This window comes from Squalius cephalus (assembly GCF_949319135.1).
Source record: "Squalius cephalus genome assembly, chromosome: 24".
Lineage (NCBI taxonomy): Eukaryota > Metazoa > Chordata > Actinopteri > Cypriniformes > Leuciscidae > Squalius > Squalius cephalus.
Window position 1 is genome coordinate 21,945,493 of NC_137145.1, and position 24,267 is coordinate 21,969,759.

Sequence of the window (24,267 nt, forward strand, 5' to 3'; positions counted from 1 at the left end):
CAAAAAAAACCTTCAAGGTCTATAAAAAGTTTTAACTTTAGAAAGCCGGGTCATGCGCGAAACGCTGCAAAAGACTTGAGCGCAACGGTCAAACACATCCGTCTATATAGCAGATGTTTCCATAGATAGAAAACCAATGGATAAGTAGCGAAATAGCATTGCAAAAACTCATTCTGTGCCTTATTAGATGGCGAGTTACTCCACTACCCAATCTTTAGATCTGTTCGTGACACAGAACTGCGGTCCACTTTCATTCCCTTCCACTGTCACTTGTGATCACGTGCTCAGCAAGGCCTCTCACCCCAGTCGCGTGTCCCTCTAACTAACTTGCATGGCAGGTGCCTCCCTTCTGGTTTGTGCAGTAAAGACTTATGAATAATATGCGCTCAGCAGCAGCGCAGACAGCTTTGAGCACGCGCGCATGTACGCCGTGACCCGCACTCGCCTCATCTCGCGTCTCTCCGTGCTTTGAGCCGTTGATTACAGTCCTCCTGGGGGAATATCACGACTCCGTGGAGATGGGGGTATCTAGTGCTCCAGTCACTTAGGATCAAGACAGGGGCAGGAAATCGCTACGGACTTAAAGCTAAATATATAATTCCTCCCGTGCCGGTAATCACAAGGTCCAGACGATTTGAAATGACAGTTTAACCACTTCAGACTCAAAGACGTTTCTGTTCAATAGGATTCATCTAATGAGCGCACCCTGTGCCAGGATGTAATTGCACATATAGCGCAGATTTAGGTCGTTCAGGTTAGATGGAGGGCAAGGTTTGGGAAGTCCCAACTTACAGATTTGTTTTAAAAACTAGATTTGCATTTATAGTGCAAGACAGCAAAAAGTTGAAGTTTAGTCTACTTTTTAAAAATTCCACATTTCCTCTTCCTGGAAAACAAAAATATTGATGACTTTTTGTCCAATCAGATGCCCCCAAAGCGAACATGTCACTCCCCCTAATACCACCTGAATCTAGAAATAGCAAGCAGCAAATCATGGTTTATAGCCCATGGCTAATATGGAAACCTATATAATGTATAGGCCTATTTATGATGGGTTAAGTGTAAAATAAAGCCCATGATAAACATAACTTGAATATAGGCCTACTTTGACGTTTTGTACTACAACGTAAATTACACACACCGATTGCAAAAATGTGAATTTTGAAGCAATATGTTCATTTTTGAAAATGTACGTTTTTAATAAGTAATTAGATAAGACAGTTTGGAGTGTGCAATTTACGTTGTAGAAAAAAATGTCATAATATCGTCAAGTTGTGTTTACCATAGGCTTAATTTTACACAAAAAATGAAAAGCCCCATTATAAAACCTCAGTAAAATCCCAAAGGAACCCCCTGTGAAATATTTAGTCTTCCGGGTTCTGACGTCACCTGCATCACTCTATTGATTGGATGGTTGTGTTTTGCTAAATGCTGTGATCTCATTTGAATGACAGGTTGCCCCGCCCTCGCGCCAGTAAACACGTCATCAGAGATCAAGAGATGTTGCTGCAAGAGGGAGGGGAAGTTATTTTGATTAAAGATTACAAGGACACACAAATGCTCAAATTTCTTAAAAAAAAAAAAAAAAAAAAACAGTTTACAAAAACACATGGCTGAAAATATCCACAAAATGATGGGAGACTCTTAAAGAGATTAATTAAATTGTTGAAAACTGGAAAAAACAGGAAAAATAATTAAGTAAGAGGGATTTCAGCACTGTGCTTTATCGCAGGCCACATAATAAATGATCACGGAGGAAAAGTTTGTTAGGCTGATATCGAATAACAGCAGCGAGCTCGAAGTCCAATTCAAGTGTGAAGTGACATGAGCATGCAGCGGTTACATCTAACCGCACGTTTACGTATAGGCTACCTACATACATTTCAATGCATTTCACAACCAAACCACATATTAAGTTGTGTAATTCTTTAAAAAGCGCTCAGATTGACCTGAGATCAAGAATGAATAATGCATTCGCCAGAAAAGGCTTCGTTTCGAACTCCTTACACGCTCCCCTGATATATGCATGACTATCAGAAGAAAGAGAATCCGCGTTAATTTCCCTTCCACTTTGCATATGCAGTGATCATGCCCTTATGGCACCGACATCCCGACGGAAAAGCTTTTTTCATCTCCAGCGAAGTGCATCTCGCGCTTAAACTGATTGGATTCTTGATGAGGCGGTCGGGGTGGCTCGCGCACTTCAGGCGAGGACGCGTCGAGCGCGCGGGAGCCAATTCGGTGCCGCTGAAGTGATTAAACGCGCTCTCGAGGTCCCCGGTAACTATCTCCGCGTACGGATGCGTGCGTGCACCGTAATCAGCGCACGCGGACAGGGAAAGCATAATAGCGCTGCTCTGCTCCTGGAGACCCCGTTGTCTGTAAAGTGCTCATATTCCCACTAACCAGCATATCAGTGTTCTAGCATTGTCACAAGAGTGAGAATGAATAATGCAGTGCAGTCCTAAATCATTTGCATGCAAACTAGGCAGGGAATGTGCAAGGTTTCCACACATTTCCACACTGCAAGACTGAAAAGGTGGCTGGACACTTTTAGGTCGGCTATTAGCAGATGCGATGTTGTTTTGATTTCGCACACACACACTGACCCCTTTCTGACAGGTCAAGAGGTGACGGTCCACAAACCCGTAGAGTATATATTTCTGCGATGGGAGTTTACTGTCAATTCAAGAGTTTACAGAGCCAATTTACATGTATATATTTCCAGTGACACAGAAGGAAAAACATTCGGTCTCCCCCCGCTGCTATCGCAATCCTCTCCATCATGGTAGCGGTAAACAGAGAAACACACAGTAATCCACTTGATAAATGTCAAGTGAAATGAAGCTATCAGCTGAAAGCAATTTTCGGGGCAACGTGCAGAGCCAGAGACTCGGGATTTTCACCCCTCCATCGATCATGAGCCGCTCTCTCAGGCCAAGGTATACAATGCCCCCAAATTGCTGACATATGGACCGGGGGAAACCTGGCCATTTCCTCTGTCTGCGAACTAGCTCCTCGAAACTTTTGTTTATTTAGCGACCCCATGTTTTCATCCATTAGAGACAATGCTTTTCGGTTACCGGCACTGACGTGCAAGGAATAGTGTTGGATATTGTGACTCGGAATAACTGACGACGGAATGTTCTATTATTAAAATGTTTAAGGAAGCCAGGACGTGATAATGCAACCACAAAGCATGGTGGACCATAGTTACTTTTCTTACACAACTGATTAGAAAAATCCGCATTTCCTGTTTACAAGTCACGTTATTGCCATTTTTGGCTTTTGTCCAGCTACTGTAGTAAAACATTTCTTTAAATTATTTTCCATTTTTATTGTTCAAGTTCATTTTAAAGTCGGCATGAAATGGAAGTTGCGACAGTCTATTATTCCCTATTGTGTATATCCGAGTGAAATGGCTTCTGGAACAAGAACAAATGTAGGGCGGGATTTGATTTTGTCTATGGGGAATTGATTGGATGGTTGTGGTTTGCTATTGGTGGATCTCATGTGAGTGACAGGTCGCCCCGCCCTCACGCCAGTAATCGCATCAGAGATGCTACTTTGATTCAAGATTATGAGGGGCACATAAATTCAAGTCATTTATAATAAACACTGTATTATTCCGTAAAAAAATAAGAATTGTCCGTTTTGATTTCATGGTGACTTTAAACAGAAAGAACATGCTGAAGATATGCAAAGTCTGAAAAAAGAATAAAGTTTCTTTATTGGCATCTATGATTCCATGAAGAATCTTTCATCACATAAAAGGTCCTTTATAGAAGAAAAAACGGTTTTTAGATTATTAAAATGTTCTACACACTTAGAAAAAAAGGTTCTTAATGTTCACTGATGAGTGAAAAGCTGAGGGAAGCCGAAACACCTTGGAATATTTGTCAACCAAATCAATAATTCAGCATTGTTAAACATTATTAAACAAAAACAAGCAGATGTGGAAATATGATTCAAAAGACAACACACACACACACACACACACACACACACACACACACACACACACACACACACACACACACACACACACACACACACACACACAAACAGAGTGGGCTACAGCACCAGAATAATAACCAATGCATTTTATTCAGTTTACATTGCTAGATCTGATTATATAGATGAAAATAATGACTATTTTTAGCTTGGTGGCTGCAATAGTCAATGCGAAACAAATGTTGGCAGCGTGTTGCCGTGTGCACTCGTTCTCCACCCTGTGTGACTTTCACCGTCCTGTGAAGAACACAGAGTTTACATTCAGTGCGGTGCTTTTTACATAAACAGCCCGTTTGTGGCATCGCTTTGATTAGGAGGAGTACCCCAAATCACATTAAAACTTCATTTGTCCTCCGTTTGTTTGTTTGGAGATGTGAACACAAGGAGCACCATAAGCCACTGGCGTGCCACGCCAACATTTGTTTATGCATGAGAAAAACACCCAAACACCGTCCAAAACACCACCTTCAGCGCTTCCATCACCACCATCATTAACTGGTTTTCTGTTTGGGGGATTTTTGTTCCAGTTAAGAACAGCTGACTGCCTTTGTCTTGATGTTAGCGAGACTTGGAAGGCCTTGTTGTCATCCAAGCAACTCCTTGGTTTTAGTGGCCAGTTGTTTGTCGATGTCTGCCGCGTAACTGTCTGCCATTTGTTGGACCTGGTGATATGGGACAGAACAAATGCAAATTGTGATTAGTTATACATACTTTATAAATAATAGTCACACATTCACGTAACTGCAAAAATACCTTGTGGGTAGTGATTTATTTGATATACAACAACAATAATTATTAATAATATTTTATTATCATTATTAATACTACTACTACTACTACTAATGATAATAAAATTGTATTATTTATTAGTACTACTATTACTACTAATAATAATAATAACAATACTTTCTAGTGCTGTCAAATCGATCACGATTAAATCGCACCTAATATAAAAGTTTGTAAATATATGTGTGTGTGTGTGTGTATATATATATAGTATACTATATATACAGTGCTATGCATAAGTTTAGACACCCATGCTAAAGTTGACTAAAAAGAGGAATAAAAAATCATCTTTTGGAAATTGAACTTAATGGCTTAATTAAAAAAATTAGGAAAAATCCAACCTTTAAGGACACCAATTTTCTTTGTGAATGAATAATGTATCGTAAATAAATAAATGTTCTTCCTTAAAATACAGGGTGCATAAGTTTGGACACCCCTATGTTAAATTCCCATAGAGGCAGGCAGATTTTTATTTTTAAAGGCCAGTTACTTCATGGATCCAGGATACTATGCATCCTGATAAAGTTCCCTTGGCCTTTGGAATTAAAATAGCCCCACATCATCACATAGCCTTCACCATACCTAGAGATTGGCATGGAGTACTTCCCATAAGATCATCTCTCAATGCAAATCAAACCAGCTATTAGGCTAACTGAAATAAAACCATGCTGTTGTAGCCCATCCGCCTCAAGGTTGTGCATGTTGTGGCTTCACAAATGCTTTGCTGCATACCTCGGTTGTAACGAGTGGTTATTTCAGTCAAAGTTGCTCTTCTATCAGCTTGAATCAGTCGGCCCATTCTCCTCTGACCTCTAGCATCAACAAGGCATTTTCGCCCACAGGACTGCCGCATACTGGATGTTTTTCCCTTTTCACACCATTCTTTGTAAACCCTAGAAATGGTTGTGCATGAAAATCCCAGTAACTGAGCAGATTGTGAAATACTCAGACCGGCCCGTCTGGCACCAACAACCATGCCACGCTCAAAATTGCTTAAATCACCTTTCTTTCCCATTCTGACATTCAGTTTGGAGTTCAGGAGATTGTCTTGACCAGGACCACACCCCTAAATGCATTGAAGCAACTGCCATGTGATTGGTTGATTAGATAATTGCATTAATGAGAAATTGAACAGGTGTCCCTAATAATCCTTTAGGTGAGTGTATATATATATATATATATATATATATATATATATTTACAAACTTTTATGTTAGATGCGATTAATCGATTTGACTAGAAAGTAATAAAAACTATTATTAATAATATTGTCATTTATTATTATTAATACTGCTACTTCTACTACTAATAATAATACATAATAATCTATTATAAATGAAAAAGTATCATATTACTTTTATTTATTATTATTAGAATTATTACTACCACTATTGCTACTACTACTACTACTACTACTACTAATAATAATAATAATAATAATAATAATTTATAATGAATATTTAATGATTAAACACTGGTGTCTTTATTGAATGTCTGTCATTTTGTTGTTCTACAACAGTACTTTCAATTTAATATTTATTTATTAATGATAAAAACCATTATTATTTATTATTATTAATACTACTACTACTACTACTACTAATAATAATAATAATACAATTTATAATTATATTTATTTATTAAACAGTGGTATCTATATTGAATTTCTGTAATTTTGTTGTTATTCTAAAACAGTTTCAAAATACTCCATCACTACTCCAACTGATAAATCAAAAAAAAAAAAAAAAAATTTATATTGATCCTCATTTGTATGACCTGTTTTTCGATCAAGTGAATGGTATCATCGGAGACGCCCTCTTTGGACTTCTTCAGTTGACTGATGGTGTTGGACCGTACTCTCCTCAGCAAGTCCTTGGCCTTGTTACTGAACTGCTTCGCCAGTTTCACCAGATTCTCCCGGTGTTCTCGCGTCACCCTGCCAGACAAATATACGGTTAAACCAACCCAGTACATGACTCATTTTAGATCATAATCATTTCCTGAAGAAAAGTCTTGCAGACTTATATTTTTAGGCGAGAGAAAATCTGATTGTCCAGACTATGTTATTTAGACTTTGCTAATATGATGCTTATGACAGACAATGTGTGCTTATGATACATTTTTAAGCCAGAAACAGCTATAATCTGAAACTAAAAAGTTTCACAATCAACAAACTGTTGTTCTTGCCCAAATTTTTTTGTAGGTGTAGAAGTTTCCCCATCTTATAATTGGCATTTTGCTGCCAGCCATTTGCAAACAGTCCAAGAGTACTGTCTGTTTACTACAAACAATGTTCATAATTACTGATTCTGAGCCAATCAAGCCTCCCGCTCTCTTTAGAAATGCAAATGCATGCGACGAGGCTGCGCTGATTACGGGCGAGACGTTCGGCCCCTTCACGCGCGCTGCCAGACAAGCACCTGCTGCTGTAGCTGTAGCGCGGCCTCGTAATCAAAGAGTTTTGTAGAATGAAGGCCGTGCGGCGAGACTATTTGGCTTGGCAGGGAAGAGGAGCGGTGGTCAGAGATCGAAGACCACTGAGTTTTCTTCTTTGTATCAAATATAATAGAGAGTGTCTGAAGCACAGAAGGGGAAAACATGAAAAATAGCAATACAAAGTTATCTTAAACCCTAACAGAACAGACAACAGATACATTTTGAATACATATTTCAGATTTAAAAGAACAGGATATGGTTGAAATGAAAGAAAGAAGAAAAGCATGCAGCCCTTGCTAGAATGTTCTGGGTGGTGACTTACTAAGGAGTTCCTATGCATTCTGGGTGGTTGTTAGGGTGTTGCTATGCTAGGTGATTGTTGCTAGTGATTGTTTACTGCCCTAAGTGAAAAAAGGCCAAGCAGGTTCTCAGCTGGTCTAGGTAGGGATGCACCGATTCATATTTGAAAGCCGATAACCGATATATTGTCCGATAAATCTAAATCCAAATTTTTATATAGTTTTTGAGAGCCTAATTACGAAAAACAAAAGTCTCACTATTAAAAGCCATGTCCCAAGGACACAATTATATTATAATTTTATGTAGCCTATATGACAGACTTGCGCTGCACATGTTGCACTTATAGGTATTTTCCTTTTTTGAAGTGATTGATTCCAATCATATTTTGAGCAATTCAAACCATCATGTTAAACAGTGTGCGTCTGAAGAGTCTCAGCTGAAGGAAATAATCCATTATTTATTGGCTTTAATATATCGGCCAAATTTTCTTATCGGGCGATAACGATAACATGAACATAATGAACATATATCGGCTGATACCGATATGTTGACCGATATATCGTGCATCCCTAGGTCTAGATGATCTCCCAGTCTGGTCAACTGAAAAGTGTGCAAAACCCCTCTAAAATAGTCATGTGCAATAGTAATTGTGAAGCTTGCCTTAAAGGAGAACTCTGGTCAATTTTAACATTGAGCTCATTTTTTTGTAAATTTGGAGTGCTGTCAGTACAGAGAACAACGACAGAAATCGGTGTTGCCTACACCGTGTTATCCTCTTTTTAAAATTTGCACCCTGTTGACTTCAATGGGGCAAGTTTTAAACCTGCTTTTAGCCTCTTAACATCCTTGATGTGTCATTACAAGTGCACAGCCAATGTGAGTGATTCCTTCAGAGTGAACACGGGTGAATTCATATCTTTCACATCTACTGCAGTCAGACTCACTCGTGTTCACTCTGAAGGAATCACTCACATTGGCTGTGCACTTGTAATGACACATCAAGGATGTTAAGAGGCTAAAAGCAGGTTTAAAACTTGCCCCATTGAAGTCAACAGGGTGCAAATTTTAAAAAGAGGATAACACGGTGTAGGCAACACCGATTTCTGTCGTTGTTCTCTGTACTGACAGCACTACAAATTTACAAAAAAATTTGCTCAATGTTAAAATTGACCGGAGTTCTCCTTTAAGTTAAAAAGACAAAAGATGTTAGCATTGGGAAAATGGCATTGCACAGACAAACGGAAGAGAAAGCAAACATTGCTTGTAGAAAGTGATGTTAAAAGGAAAGGTGAGAGTGGTCATGAGGATTCAGGCCCTGGGCGGTAAAACACTCACTTGGGAACAGGCACCCTGATGATGGTGCCCTCCACGTCTGGGTTGAGTCCCATGCTGCTTTCTTGCAAGGCCCGAGTGACGGCTGCCGTGGCCTGAGGACACGTCGCACAAACACACACACAAACACACACATCAGAGCTAATGACAGCCAGCTGGGCTTGCGGTACCTGCTGCAAACCTTCATGCACCCTTTGCATCTCTACAGCCCTCATATCTCACTAGACCGGCCCCTTCCAGATCAGTGGAGTACCCCGACCCCAGGCCCTTTGATCCAGAAGGAGCTGGGCAGCATCTCCCCGTGACGGAGCTCCAGAGGGAGGAGTGTGTGGTGTAGGAAGCGCCGCAGGGCGCTGTCAGCGCCAGATCCCGTGGGATGGAGCTGAGAGGTTGCAGTGCAGGGCATTGACCCACATGACCCTGTTTCTGCATGTTCACCTCATAACCTATTACAACTCCTGTGGCCAGACTAGCCTGAGATTACACTCTGAACTTGTGTGCAGGCAGTCTAGTATACATCATGGGGGCCGCCCCGTTTCACGGATAAGGATTTAGACTGTTTGGAATACTAGTGTACTGCATCCTGCACAGTATATGATTGAAATATTAAAATAAAATGCTTCATTGGCCAAAGTCTGCAAACTTCCTGTTTGTCTTTATGCAGTTTCATCAGATGTCATCTTGTTAGGCTACGTTCACACTGAGTCCAAATCCAATTATTTGTGTATCCGATTGGAATCTGATCTGAATTATTGACTGTCCACATTGTGTTTCGCAACTGTTCAGATCCGATTTGTGTGTCCCATGGCGCTCTTTCGTTTTCCGGAATATTTTGGTATACGGCAAAAACAACAACCACAATGTGGAGGACTTTACAATACAGATGTTGTCTTGTTTACAATATGTAGCCGCGCACTGGACTAGCAATAGCAGAAACACAAGAGGCTGGTACGAGTGGCTTTATTCTGTGCTGTCAACTCCGCCGGTCTCAAAACATGTCTCCATTATATTGTCATTTTCTTCTCGTCCGTCACTTTGCAACAACACAACCTTGTTTCTGCAGTGATGTTTCCTATAACAACGTCTGACGTTTACGTTTTCGCGGTGTGAGAAAGTCACATTAAACCACACAAAATCTGATCAGAGCGGTCAGACTGAAACGGATTTCCAGAAATGTGATTTGAATAGGATTTCAAACCACATGAATGTAGCTCGAAACAGATTTTTTTTTACCATTCACACTTGATACATCTGATCAGTTTTCAATCGGATATGCACAAAAACTGTTTCTCGACTGACAGTAGCCGCAGATTTGCGCATTACATATATGCAAAACCTTTGCGATATTTTCTAAATGTCGATAAAAAACTATTGCGAAATGGCGGCATTTACATTAACCGATGTTATGCGACTGAACGCCATTTTTTCCTCTCGAAATAAGTCATTCCAAAAATGATGGAATGACTAGCCACACTAGCCATTATTTTTAATCGAAGGAGATGTTAGGCGCCATGTATGAGGTGTTTCTCCCTCCTATCTGCTTCGAGGTCTTGATTGTGACATTACTTTGTGGTTTAGAATACAGTATTCCCGTAATTATTTAGTCTTTTATAAGTTTAATGAAGAACTGTCTCGTCTTCTGTCCAAACATACCGTGCCATCTACATCAGGTGACCTGTAAAAACGCAAAAAAATGTTTCCATTGCAGAATTGCATAAAAAACAACCTAATGCGAGAGTAAAAACGCTGAAATTGTTTCCATTCGGCGTATTTTCAATTTTCAATTTTCAATTTCAAGTTGCGCAATCTGAACGGTAATGGAAACGCGGCTAGTGTGAACTAGCCTTAGAGTACACACATCAGTCCGAGCAAGTGACATCTGATTAACAAAGAAATGATTCTCATGAACTGATTCTTTTTATTGAGCCATTCATAAAGATTCACAAAACTCACTCCCTCACTGTCACCACAAGTCATTTTTTCAGCCTTTAATTTCGTGCAATTTATTTTCTGACTGGATGTTCGTGACAATGTGTAAATAAAAGATTTTGTTATTTTTCTGTTGTGAATGTGTAAGGGAATACTAAAAAACGAAACAAATATTTCACAAGAATATTATTAATTATTGTTTAACATTCATAACAGATCCAAGTGTAAAGTGGAATCATCTGTAAAGGAATCTTTACAATCTTTAAAGCATGTTGGAACTGTAATCAGCATAACATTTGACCTTTTTTCACACACACACACGCACATACGCACACACTTTTTAAAGAAAGCTGTACACTCCTCTTATGTTAAATGCATTTCTTGTGAGGTCTGACTCAGTGACTCACAGCCATTGTGTGCGTGTGATTCCTCTGAACATCATCCATCATTAATTCCTGGTAGTTCAGAATTTTACGGTAAAACCAGTATTGTTCTGGTTAGGAAGTTTTTAAAAAAGCCCAGTTACCCTCTGTACTTGTGATAAAAAAAACAAGAGGGTTCAAAGTCAGCTTGAGAAACCGTGGGCTAAAAAAAACTCTGCTTTCTTAATGATTCTGGATCCCACACAGGCACACAGAGATCGAAAGCTAATGACTGCTGTCTGCACCACAACACACAACAGCCACTGGGGTTTCTCAACCAGCCTGGACCTTCTCCGGCCCTCTAATGAACGAATGGAAAACAACGGCGTCTTCTCAAAGATTGTGTAATGGATTAGAACAATCATGAGGCTGTTTGCTTTCGGGCCGGGCCAGTCACCTCTGTGTTGTTTTTTGCAGGCCTGTTAGGTAATGGCCAGTTTTTCCTGACACCCTAAACAGCCGCATCTGGCATTATGGTAATCTGAGCATGCGAATCGACCCCTTAATACTGTGCAGGGTGTTTTTTAGCATTATGTTAATATAGAGGTGATGAAGAGGCAAATCCATTTGCAAAAGGTTTATTATTATATCAATAACATAATGTGTGACCCCACACAAGGGAAGTTAAATTTGGTCATATTTCTGGATTTATTACATTACATGGACAATTGCGGCATTCAGCAGTTAAATGTTTTTTTGTATAATGACTACTTACAGTAACTATATATTACACTCGTTTCATGACAACAAATGCAATGCAATGCAATGCAATTAATTAACATTGCAATATTCATGGAGTGTTATTTAAAGGCTAATATGTTTTAATGGACTGTTAACAGAAGAATTAAGTGAGATAATCATAAATTTGTTTAAATTTCAATATATAAATAAATATCTATTTATAACCTTCAGGGTGCAACACCCCACTGCTTTGGTTTTGATCATCCTATCAAGGTGTACTTTGTAATAATGGCTGGCTGACTGTACATTATCCCTTACATGTTTTGGCTTGGAGTCTCCCAGGATGGATGACGAAGGTAGATTGGTGGGTTTTAGAGACACCAGGAAACCAGAGCCTTTGGTATTGAGTGGACATAGGCCAAGAGGAGAAAGCATTAATCTCATTAGGGTTATCTGAACATCACGCAGAAAGAACTCAAATATATCAGCGGAGAGTGTGGTGACGGGAGAAGGAGGAGAGGAAAAACAGAAAGACAGGGTCTCGATGTGTGGAGAGGCAAAAAGACACAGAAAAGAGAGAGAGATATCACACATTAGCTCAGGTCTAAGTTCCAGAGGGCACTTTGCGGTCATTTCCTGGCCTGACAGCTAACCACAGACTCTTGGCCTACGTTTCAATCGTTCTCCAAGAACAAAGGGCTTCCCCCAACAATCAATCAATTGCTCTGAAACCAGGCTGGAAAGAGTCCATCACACTCAGGTTTCAGTAGGAGAAAGAGTGTGTTTTCGGTGTGTGTGCTTGACTTTGCATGCAGCAGTGTGAACTGAGAAGTTCTGCTAGGAAGCTTTCTGTAGTTTGGTTACATACCTCTGGGAAGCCAGTCATGTTGACCACAAGTAGCTGAGGAGACTTCATGGATATCTGGCCCAGCTGGTTCAGGGGAAATTTGCCATCCTTTGTGGTGACTATGATGTGGTCCAGCGCACCTGAACACATAACAACACAATTCCTTTGTTAACCAGTGGTTTTCTCCACAATTATTCAGCGAGCTAAACATCATAAAGAATCACAACACATACTTCTAACTAGTTATTTTTCTGTCCTCAATGAAAGCAAAACGCATCCAAATCAATCACAACCAATCAGAGATGATGTGATGTTTGATATACAGTTACTTGCCATGAGATACTGGAGCAATGAAATTTCATTGTGGGTGGAGTGATCTAGTGAGTCACGAAAGCAAGTAACCAACAAGATATCTTGCAACACCAAGTTCATGGGTTCAACTCCCAGGAAATGTGTTTCTGAACTGAAGAACTGTTTTTGTCCATACAATTAAAGTACTTGAGGCCCAAACCAACACTGAATCCCATTGTAGATAAAAAAGCTGAAAATGTGTCTTCTTCAACATAATATATTCTTTGTCTGTTCCACAGAAGAAAGAATGTGATACAGATCTGAGGTAGAATTTTCTATCCCTTCAAGAAAAACAAAGGAATAATTCTGTCTGTCAACTAGACATTTGCCTGCTTTCTATATCCTTTCCCAACCCGTCTCAAAAAATGAAAGGTTGCAAAAGAAGAGGCACCTTCGGATGGCTGTTGTGACGACACGTCTCGCTCTCCTTGAGGGATGAAAGCACCCACTCCTTTCACTCCAGACAGAAAACCAGAGCATTTCACCAGCATGTCTCATTCCCTCATCTGTCTAACCTCACACAGCTATGTTTCTGTCTCCCGCCCTTTGTCCCCGGTCTTACCTTACTTACTTATCCCACACTTACGAGAGCCTGGAGAACAGCTGAGACGCACTGCACTGCACTTTGATCTTTCATGAGAGAACCTGCATGTGCCTTTCAGCCCAAAGAAAACACTTCAGAACTTCAAATTCTCCATATATGTACCATTTTGTCAGCTTGTTGAACAGTAACATCTAAGAAGATCATACTTTGCGAACCTTGAAAACCAGCTTCAGTCCAATTTCAGATGGGTTCAATAGTGCATATGTGACTTTGACCAAACTTCGACCATTATCTTGTCATGAGCAAAGGTATGGAGAGATTTGGCCCTGGAACCCACCTCAGATTGTGTGTGTGCTACCTGGAAGCGTTCACATCTGCTAACGCTTCCATGGAACATTTTGCTGTTTCCTCCACTAAAAAACCTTGAAGATTAACAGGGAAGTTATTAGCCAAATGGGCTCTTCCTGGTCATGGTACCAATTGTTGACCTCACAGTTTCAAGAGCCTAAAGGTTAGACAATATTCAGAAGCAAACTGGCTTGATGTTAGATTTATTTGCTTGCTGAAGAACCATCATATGATGGCTGTTTGAGCCTTCTGCTGGAACCACCAAACTTCTGTCCTTGAGATGAGGTGTTTGGAAAATACAAAGGCTTTTGTGAAGCGATGTCCTCTGACAGTAGATTTATCTGGAACAAGAGAAGGTACATTTGCGGAGATCCAAGCACAAGCGGTCTATCCTACAGATGACAGACCGACAGGTCGTAATCCTCGTATATTGTGCCCAGACGCCAGGTCACCACATTAATCCTGCACTCCGCAACCTCCTTCCCTCGGCCAAGGTGATTCTCCTGTCCTTCATAATAAACTCGCTGCTTAATTCAATCCAGATGATTTGATCATTTGCTTAAAAGAACGTCATGCCATCTCACTGACTTTCCATATTTGTTCCATGGAGCCAAGTCCATGCTGGATCAAGGAGAAAGGAGGAAAGGACTGGCAAAGGTCAGGAGGTGAAAGTGAAGAGCATGGACTCCTCAACCACAATTCCCAAATGCCCAACTGTTGGGTCTTTAGGGATTGGGCTGGAGTGAACGGGGTCGACCTGGATGTACTTCAGGAAGTAGGATTGCAAACAGGGTGACCCCACCTTGTGGAACAATGGTCAATGCCAGAACATGTGCAAAGGTGGATCGCTGTGCATTGATCCTCATGGGAGGACGAGGTAACACAATACTCTCTTAGCCTTGTGTAACCTCAGTGACACTGATAATGTTGATCAAGGTTCTTAAACTCAAGTCCTGAAGGGCCAGTGTCCTGTTGAGTTTAGCTCTAACCCTAACCAAAACACACCTGGAAAAGCTAATAAAGGTGTTCAAATCGCAAAATACAAACAGGTAGTTTTAGATACATTAGTCTGCAGGACACCGGCCCTCCAGGACTTGAGTTGAAGAGCTCTGATGTAGATGACGTGGGTTTAAGTCAATGACACCAAACACCATAGGATCTTGTGTCTTGTAACTGATCGGGATGCACAAGTTTTATCCGAAAGTAGTGCACGTACGAAAATGTGATCGTCTGCGGGAAGATTTTTCAGTGAATAAAGCTTCTTATGGCCTCAGAAATCATATTATTTCTGTGGATTAGTTCAAACTGTCCAATTCAAAACTCAGATTGAATTGTTTGTTTGCTTTGCTATTAAAAATAAAAAGTCCATGGAAGTCTCGATGTGGTATTTAATATATATCATTCCTGTGTTTAGTGAAAAACTGCTTTCAAAGTAATTTTGATTAAAAATAAAAGCTATATCAGAGCAAAGACATAAATATAAAAATATAGTAGATATCATCAAAAGGCTAAAAATCTCTCATATTTAAGATAAGATCTTTTTCATCCATTAATTGTTTGGCCACACTTTAATTTAGGGACCAATTCTCACTATTAACTATAACTTTTGCCTCAATAAACTCCTAAGGTAGTTATTAAGTTTAGGTACTGGGTAGGATTAAGGGATGTACAATACGGTCATGCAAAATAAGGCATTAATATGTGCTTTATAAGTACTAATAAACAGCCAATATCCTAGTAATATGCATGCTAATAAGCAAGTTATAGTTAAAAGTGAGAATTGGACCCTGAACTTTAGTCTTAAATGAATTTGAATTGCGGTGACAGAATTGCAATTTTAATTTAAGGAGGTGGAGTGAAATCCCCAAAATATGGTATAACTGCACTATAAAAATACATTTATTATTTTAAGCATAAATTACCCATAAACATGTCAACATGCATTCTCATACTTCAAATTAATAAATTATATAATGAATTGAATCAATGAAATGAAATATGATGACATGTTGTGGTGCTGTAGACTAATTTAAAATCTGTTTTCATGCTTTGAGAGTATTGAACTTGTTGAGAAGCAGAAGTATTCTACATATCAGTGAATAAATTAGTCAAAATTAATTATGTAACTGTATAGAATTATCAGTTGCAGTCTAATTCAAATTCTGTGAAGTCTTGCCAATGCCAGTTCAGCGCTCTCCAAATTATAACTCAACTCTTAAATAAGATCTACTATGATATGAAGAAATATGCATAATTTTAATGTTGCTTAGAAATGTTAATGTTGCTTTCAGAATTTTTGAATGGCTTTCAATGATCAAAGATGCAGCCAGGTGGTGTAGTAATAACCTCCACCAGCAGGGGCAAACGAGTCAAGCATCACAGCATCGGGTTAAAGCGACAGAGTTGCCTTGTGTGTCAGTGGTCCTGACCTGGTGATGTGCGAATGCTGAGGTTGCGGCTGAAATCCTCTTTCAGGGTAGTCAGGACAGCAGCCATGTCTTCATTCACCTCCTCCAGGCTAATAATATCATCCACCAATGCTGCCTTGATGTTCACTTTAGCCGTCTGCCCTTTTGCCTTTGCTAACATATAAAAAAGCAACAAAGAAGAAAGAAACATTAACGTCTTCATCACTGGTGCCTTCAAAAGAAAAGCTGGAGATAGAAATGAAAGATTGTGACCAGCATGCTGGCTGATTGTTTCAGCAATTACAAATGAAAGCAGGATTTGGAGGTCAGAGAGGGAAAAGAGGGGATTTCTCCTCCCTTTATATGGGCTCAAAGCCCACTTGAGTGCAGCTAAACAAGCACTGCTTTGGAAAACAAATACAACATCCACTCCTACCCCTATGCTGGACGCTCTTTGTTGTGGGGGATGAGTACTCCACTCACCTTTACTCTTCTTTGTGGCATAATGACGGGCATAATTCGGCAGGACCACGGGACGGGGCAGAAAGGGGACTCTTGAGCAAGACACCAGCGGGGTCCTCACAACAGAAGGCACAAATCTGCACAATACTGGCCGCAGGAGGTTCAGATGACTCAATGCCATGTCTGTGGAAACTATACCAAAGCATGGAAAGAAAATGATTTAATGCAAGGACATTTAGAGCAACTTTACATCAAATACAGATTTTGAGATCTGTTACAAAAAACTTTGGACATTGGCCACTGGCTAAGATTCAAATTGCCACCAGGGGGCGTCTCACAAATCTAAAAGACCAGTACAGAGGCATTTACACTTACTTTATTCATGTAGCAGAGGCTTTATCTGACTTTAAACAACTTACAAAAGTGGAATACAACAAGCCAACGAGGCAATAACACAAGAAGTGCTAGCAATAGAAAGCTTCAAACATCATCTACAATAGTACAAGCTAGAACAGGGAGGGATTTAAAGGGTTAGTTCACCCAAAAATTAAAATTCTGTCATCATTTACTCACTCTCAAGTTGTTACAAACCAGTATGAGTTTCTTTCTTCGGCTGAACACAAAAGAAGATATTCTGAAGAATGTCGGGAACCAAACAGTTGATGGACACCATTGACTTCCATTGGATTTTTTTCCCCATACTGTGGAAGTCAATGGGATCCATCAACTGTTTGGTTCCCGACATTCTTCAGAATATCTTCTTTTGTGTTCAGCCGAAGAAAGAAATTCACACAGGTTTGAAACAATATGAGGGTGAGGAAATGATGACGGAATTTTCATTTTTGGGTGAACTATCCCTTTAAGAAATTGTGAAAGCAGAGACAGAGACTGGAAAGCACACCAATTTCATCAAACAGACACTAACAAACTAAAAAGCATTGCAATAGTTCCTAAAATAGTGTCATTGTAATTTTAGTACAAATACATCTCAAGCAAATGACAAATCAAGAGCGTCCAAAAAAGAAACAGTCTTTTAAACCTCCAAGTTAAAATGCATGAGCAAAGTTGAAATTAACTCATTGTATTCATGTTGCATTATATATACAGTGCTATGCATAAGTTTAGACACCCATGCTAAAGTTGACTAAAAAGAGGAATAAAAAAATCATCTTTTGGAAACTGAACTTAATGCCTTGAACTTAATTCCCATAGAGGCAGGCAGATTTTTATTTTTAAGTATTTTTTTAAACATTTTTTTTAGGATACTATGCATCCTGATAAAGTTCCCTTGGCCTTTGGAATTAAAATAGCCCCACATCATCACATAGCCTTCACCATACCTAGAGATTGGCATAGTTTTATTTCAGTTAGCCTAATAGCTGGTTTGATTTGCATTGAGAGATGATCTTATGGAAAGTACTCCATGCCAATCTCTAGGTATGGTGAAGGCTATGTGATGATGTGGGGCTATTTTAATTCCAAAGGCCAAGGGAACTTTATCAGGATGCATAGTATCCTAAAAAAAATTTTTTTTTAAATACTTAAAAATAAAAATCTGCCTGCCTCTATGGGAATTTAACATATAGTGTCCAAACTTATGCACCCTGTATTTTAAGGAAGAACATTTATTTATTTACGATACATTATTCATTCACAAAGAAAATTGGTGTCCTTAAAGGTTGGATTTTTCCTCATTTTTTAAATTAAGGCATTAAGTTCAGTTTCCAAAAGATGATTTTTTATTCCTCTTTTTAGTCAACTTTAGCATGGGTGTCTAAACTTATGCATAGCACTGTATATATATATAAAACAATAATTTATTTATTTTTTAATAATTTTTTAATAATTTATTTATTTATTTTAATTTATTATTAATATTAGTATTTTTATTGTCATAAAAGGTCAAATTATCTGATATTTTAAGAGACTTTATTGACCTTGACAGACAGTTATAAAGGCCTGCAGGAGCGGTCTACATGATATAATTTCCTGTTTTATGTTTGTTTTTCTGTAAGTTTCTGAATGTTGGTCAAATCACAATAATAAAAAAATTATGCCAAATTACTCAGTTTTTTCCCCAAGAATTTCATCCTTCGAAAAATTAAAACTTTAAGTTTAAAAAATATATATATAATATAGAGTATGATAGCAAGTGTTCACAAAAATATCAAAATGAATTTTGATCTAGAAATTAAAAACAAATTTATCACACAATAAGGTTTATTCAAGTCACTGCATTTATGAATCGTATTTTTAATGTATTTTAAAATATATTTTTTATTTTTTGTTCCCAACAATATTTTAAATATAAAATATTAATATATACAAATTTAAAATGTCAAAACGAATTAGTTGTGTTTTTTTTTACATTTTCAGAAGAAATGTCTGTGCAAACGTCATTTTTGCATGTTGTGAGGGCGTTCTGGGTGGTTTCTTAGTTGGCTTCAGTTAAAAAAAAAAAAAATCCTCCCCCAAGTTTCTATGATTTTAGTCCCTTGATATCTCTCAGGACTTTCCTTCAATGTAAGTTTATACAATTTCCAACTTGTTTATAGTTCACCAGGTGAAAATTGTAAGTCTGATGGCTTAGTAAAGTAATGGCACAACTCCCCTCAAGCCGCACGATTTGCCGTATCATTCATGTCCGGAGCACAAACAGTGCTGAGTTTAATTCTCAGGGTTAGGGCAGTGGTCCTCAATCCTGGTCCTGGAGGTCCCCCAACACTGTCTCCTTAATCCAACACATCTGATACAACTCATCAGCTCATTAGTGGACACTCCGAGTCCTGCAATGTGTGTGTTGCTGGTGTTGATTTCCCACTGTTTAGTAGCATAAATCTTCAAATGGAGGTTGTTTATCAGTGTGGACTGTAACAACAGCGCAGGTGCTCTGGAAAAGAGCTATACCTCACGGGTTGCTTGCGCCTCTGTCAGTGCTTCTTTGTTATGGCTAGTGTGAGGTATCCCACTAGTCAAAATACAGCCTGGCTTGTGCTTCAAAAAAAGTTTGGCTGTGTGTTTTTACAGTTGCTGTGATAAAGATACCTCGATGGCACGGGTCTGATAGCAGCCACTACACGCACGACCCGCGATTTTTATCAGCTCTTGATGATGCATGTTGCGGGTTCAATGGGAGTCGCAGCTGTTATGGTTAGATGCAGCTCAAAAAACGGAAAGCGTGACTCTTCTTGTCGTCCTTAGGAGATGGGAGTTGTCCGACACGGGTGTTTTGGTCCACGGGGTGTGGATGGAGAAGAGCCGATGGCGGGTTTAGAGGGGCCGTCAAGCAGAAAACTGTTGCGCAGGTGGTCTGTGGGTTACAGCGCGCTGCCGTTTGATTCACACCGGTAGGAATGACAGCGGTTGGCAAACCCTCATTGCATGAGCTCACCTCATGAAAGAAATGTTTACAGTGTGAACTGTTAAAAGTCCTTACTGTAAAAACGGAGACAGTGTTGCATATTGGCTTGGTTGTGGTAATGTGAACCCACGGTTGGATTTCATGATGTATTGGCCACTGCTTTTACACCAGTGTGGCTCGCAATTGATAAAAGCAACTGTATTTCATGGATTTGTAATTTGAAGGCATAGCTCCCCCACCATTTTGTCCATTGAACACATAAGAGATTTTTAGCAGAATAATCATGATGCTCTTTTCCATACAAATTAAATTAATGGTAACCAAGGGTTGTTAAAGTGATCTTATTATGCTTCTTTACATGTTCATCTTTCTTTAGTGTGTTTGCTGTTTGAGAATGAAATAGGTCTGCAAAGTTACAAAGCTCAAAGTCTATATCTGTGTGCATTGTTTCTGAACTCCCTGAAACGCCCTGATTGTAGTCTTGAGTTTTCTTCCGGGAACAAACACGTCACAATATTCCTCATTTAAATAATTCCCGCCCAAGGCATATGAATGAATAAATGAGACATTTATATAGCGCTTATATGTACTACTGTACACCCAAAGTGCTTTACAATCATATTAGGGAATCTCTCCTCACCCACCACCATATGCAAAGAGGCAAGGCTTGTTTGAGTTAAGTCTTGTGCACACCAGGATAATTATCGCGTGCTTATTGCTGAAGTTTAACGCCTCGTGACTAAACAAAGGACGCCAATGTGAGTATGCACGCCAGGCGTAAAAGCGTAATAAAAAACAAAAACGCCTCAGGTTCGTTTTTTTGGTTTGACGCCCCGCGTTAAAAACTGGTCGACCAATGAGATTGGCGCTTTTGTTCACATGCCTGGAGCTGCTGAAAAACGTCTAGAAAAAAACTGGCAATAAGCGCGCGCGATAATCATCCCGGTGTGCACAAGGCTTTAGGCCCCGTTTACACGATGGGAAAACGCAGATATTTCCCTGCGTTTTGGCCTGTCATTTACACGAAAACGCCGTTTTTATCCCAGAAAACGATTATTTCTAAAAACTCCGGCCAAAGTGGAGATTTCTGAAAACGCCGGTTATGTGTTGCCGTGTCAACTGGGAGAAACGGGGTTTTAGGTTCTCAAACGTCACATTATGCGCCAGAAAATGCTTACGTCATGAACCTCGCGCCATGTCTGTTGTTTTGAAAGGAACAGGAAGTCGCTCGTGCTATTCGTTGTTATCATTTTGAGGATTCTGATTGGCTTGCATGGCTTTATCTTTCTCCCTACACTGCCGCCCATAGGTTTGGCATAGTTATGATGGCGCTCGACGGCGTATTTATGCGGGTTAATGTAAACGACAACTTTTTTGAAAACGATGGGGGGGAAATATTCGTTTCTCTAAATACCCGGCTATGTGTAAATGTGGCCTTAGTAGTGTGTGAAACTTGTGGTTATGGTAAGGGGAGGGACGGTTGATCAATCACAACACACTGGTCCAGCCGACCAATCAGAGCACATTGTGCTTTTCAGAAGGAGGGGCTTCATTGAGACAGGAACTAAACAGGGGTGTGTTTACTGAAAGCATCGTTAGCAAACTATGGTCACAAGTTCCGTCATTATCAGCATCGTTCAACGAGTCGTGATTCCCAAAACCATAGTTCCAACGAACATTCGAAAACAGCATCGCGAAGTTGTGTGGTCTGAACGACAGCTCTGGACCTGCGGTTAGAAACATAGTTTCTTGTTTTTATAACATGTGGACTTAATAAATCCTTATCTTGAGCAAAATAAACATTAACTACAATCTATATCTTTTATTTCTAATACATACTAATGTCATTTACATCTTTAAGTTTGTCATGAGATTTAAAGCACTGTTTTTGAAGAGTGCGCATGTGGTCTAGTACATTAGATCGAACCTATGATTGAGTCTTAAAATAAAGCAAAGAAACTGAGAAAAATGAGAAATAGTCCTCAGATGCCATGTCTGTAATTTATGGCAAAAAATCTAGCATTAATTCGATCTCGTACGGATTCATTAAAATAAGTTATTACTCCACTATATGCATGACATCAATGACCAACATGGTTGAATGAAAAATTTGTGAAAATATGGATTCGGGAAACAGTCGTGACTATAGTTGATTTCTTCAGCAATGCATCGTACTATGGTAGCGAGTTACAGCGAGTCGTTGTACGGGAAACCCAGCCCAGAGCGTTACTGACAGACTGGGAAGAGAGGTGCTGCAACAATATCAAATATGTGAAAAATAATCTGTTTTTTGAACATTCAAGCGTGAAAACCTGTTCTAGTAAAAAGCCAGAAAACAAAATCAAGACTGGAAAAAGGCATAGGTCCCCTTTAAAGGTGTAATTCACCAAAAAAAAAATTAATTCTGTCATTCTGTTTACTCACCTTTATGTCATTCCAATCCTGTATGAGGTACTTTCTTCTGTGGAAAACAAACAAAGATATGTTGAAGAATGTTGGGAACATTGGAGCCTACTGACTTCCAAAACTCAAAAATCTTCTTTTATGTCTCACAGACGAAAGAAATTCATACAGGTTGATGACAGAATTGTTTTTTTGAGCGAAGTATCCTTTTAACAACCTGAGGTCACCATTCACTTGTATCGTATTGAGAAGAGCAGCATGAACATTCTGCTAAACATCTCCTTGTGTGTTCAACGGACAAAATGAACGTGAATAATTGTGGGTGAACAAAGATAATATTCCTTTTTGATTGAGATATGCCTTTAATTAAAAAGCCTTCCTGCAAAAATGACAAAAATATTACCAAAGGAGTTCTTTTAATTATGATATATAGCTTGATGCATTCATGTTCTAAAAATATCAATATAAATTATAATTGAAAATTAAAAACAAATTTATCATGTAAGGTTTATTTAAGTCATTGTATTTATGAACTGTATTTTAATGTATTTAACATTATTTTCTTTATTTTTTAAAGAAATACATTTTGTTAATAAAAAATAAAATATATATATTTATTTATAATTCAGAAGTCAACATTTGAAGTGGATCAAAACCTTTCATCACAATTACATGAATTTTGAACAATACCCGTTCTTGTCTTAGGACAAGTTTGATTAACTTTTTTGATCCACGTCAAATGTTGACTACTGTATAATGAGGGTGAAATAAATCATGAATAAATCATGACATGATACATGCCTTTTATTATTATATATCCATACTCTATAAAACTGGATGGAGTGTGTTAATTTAACAAATGTTATGATTTTAAAAACTTAAAACATTTATTTAATTTTTTCTAATGTATATCCAGTTTATTTTCCTATATAAAATCTCTAGCTATTATATTATAGATTCTATTTTACATAGTGATGAGAAGTGAGCCATTTATAGTTTATGATCCATCATATATGAGAGGAAAGTGCTTAAAAGGGAACATTTAAAGAACAGAAGACAGTGTTAGTAAAAGTGAAATAAATCTGGTAGGGCAACCTAAAACAACCCTTTTACCAATGATATATGAATCTCATATTCTGAAACTAAAAAACAACACATGCTTTACTTTGCCTTCCATTAATTTATGCCCTGTCTGTCATTAATAACAATGTTTCCAAGCATTACCCAAGGAATAATTTACAAGGAATTTTCCATTATTATTTTTTTCCAGCACAGACAAACTGTTGATTTTTAACGCAAGTGTGCATTACCACAGACTGCAGTACATGACAAATGACGGACACTGAAGTGAACACACAGCAGTGCCATGATGCTACTAACTTAGCTACATTATGAGTTACATAAATCAAACCCACACATCGCTACAAACTCAAACAGACACAGCGAGTACAAATACATTAAGGCATTTTAGCGTGACAAACAATACAAGTGTAATTCACACATACTTACATTCCTCACGTAGAGAAATGTGTCCTAGCAGGCATGGCTTGCAGTACACTCACTTTTTGACAACATGAGCAGCTCAAGGGCACATGTCATCGCATTTTAGTGTTTTGCGTCATCAGAAAATGCGGTTAACGTCA

General features: G+C 38.8%; 1 protein-coding gene across 5 annotated transcripts; it reads right to left on the reverse strand.

Moving 5' to 3' along the window:
• Window positions 1-3,711: 3,711 nt before the first annotated feature.
• Window positions 3,712-24,247, reverse strand: mrrf (mitochondrial ribosome recycling factor). 5 transcript variants are annotated; one of them, XM_079861445.1, is made up of 8 exons: window positions 24,134-24,247; window positions 22,646-22,682; window positions 16,882-17,052; window positions 16,420-16,572; window positions 12,769-12,887; window positions 8,872-8,963; window positions 6,577-6,736; window positions 3,712-4,676 (listed from the first exon to the last, which is right to left on the reverse strand). In XM_079861445.1, the coding sequence occupies exons 3-8, from the start codon at window positions 17,039-17,041 to the stop codon at window positions 4,599-4,601; spliced, it is 762 nt and encodes a 253-aa protein (XP_079717571.1). In that variant the 5' UTR covers window positions 17,042-17,052; window positions 22,646-22,682; window positions 24,134-24,247; the 3' UTR covers window positions 3,712-4,598. The 5 variants fall into 5 exon arrangements, with proteins under 5 accessions (XP_079717571.1, XP_079717570.1, XP_079717572.1 ...); XM_079861444.1 differs by having other exon boundaries at window positions 24,130-24,210; XM_079861446.1 differs by lacking the exon at window positions 22,646-22,682 and having other exon boundaries at window positions 24,134-24,244.
• Window positions 24,248-24,267: the final 20 nt, after the last annotated feature.

Bases quoted from the DNA above. Each gene is read 5' to 3' on its own strand.
- mrrf (XM_079861445.1), bottom strand. From the start codon at position 17,041: ATGGCATTGAGTCATCTGAACCTCCTGCGGCCAGTATTGTGCAGATTT. The intron at 16,573-16,881 runs GTGAGTGGAGTA...TTTATATGTTAG, and splicing joins TGCCACAAAGAAGAGTAAAG to CAAAGGCAAAAGGGCAGACG. The intron at 12,888-16,419 runs GTCAGGACCACT...TTATGTGTTCAG, and splicing joins CAGCATTCGCACATCACCAG to GTGCGCTGGACCACATCATA.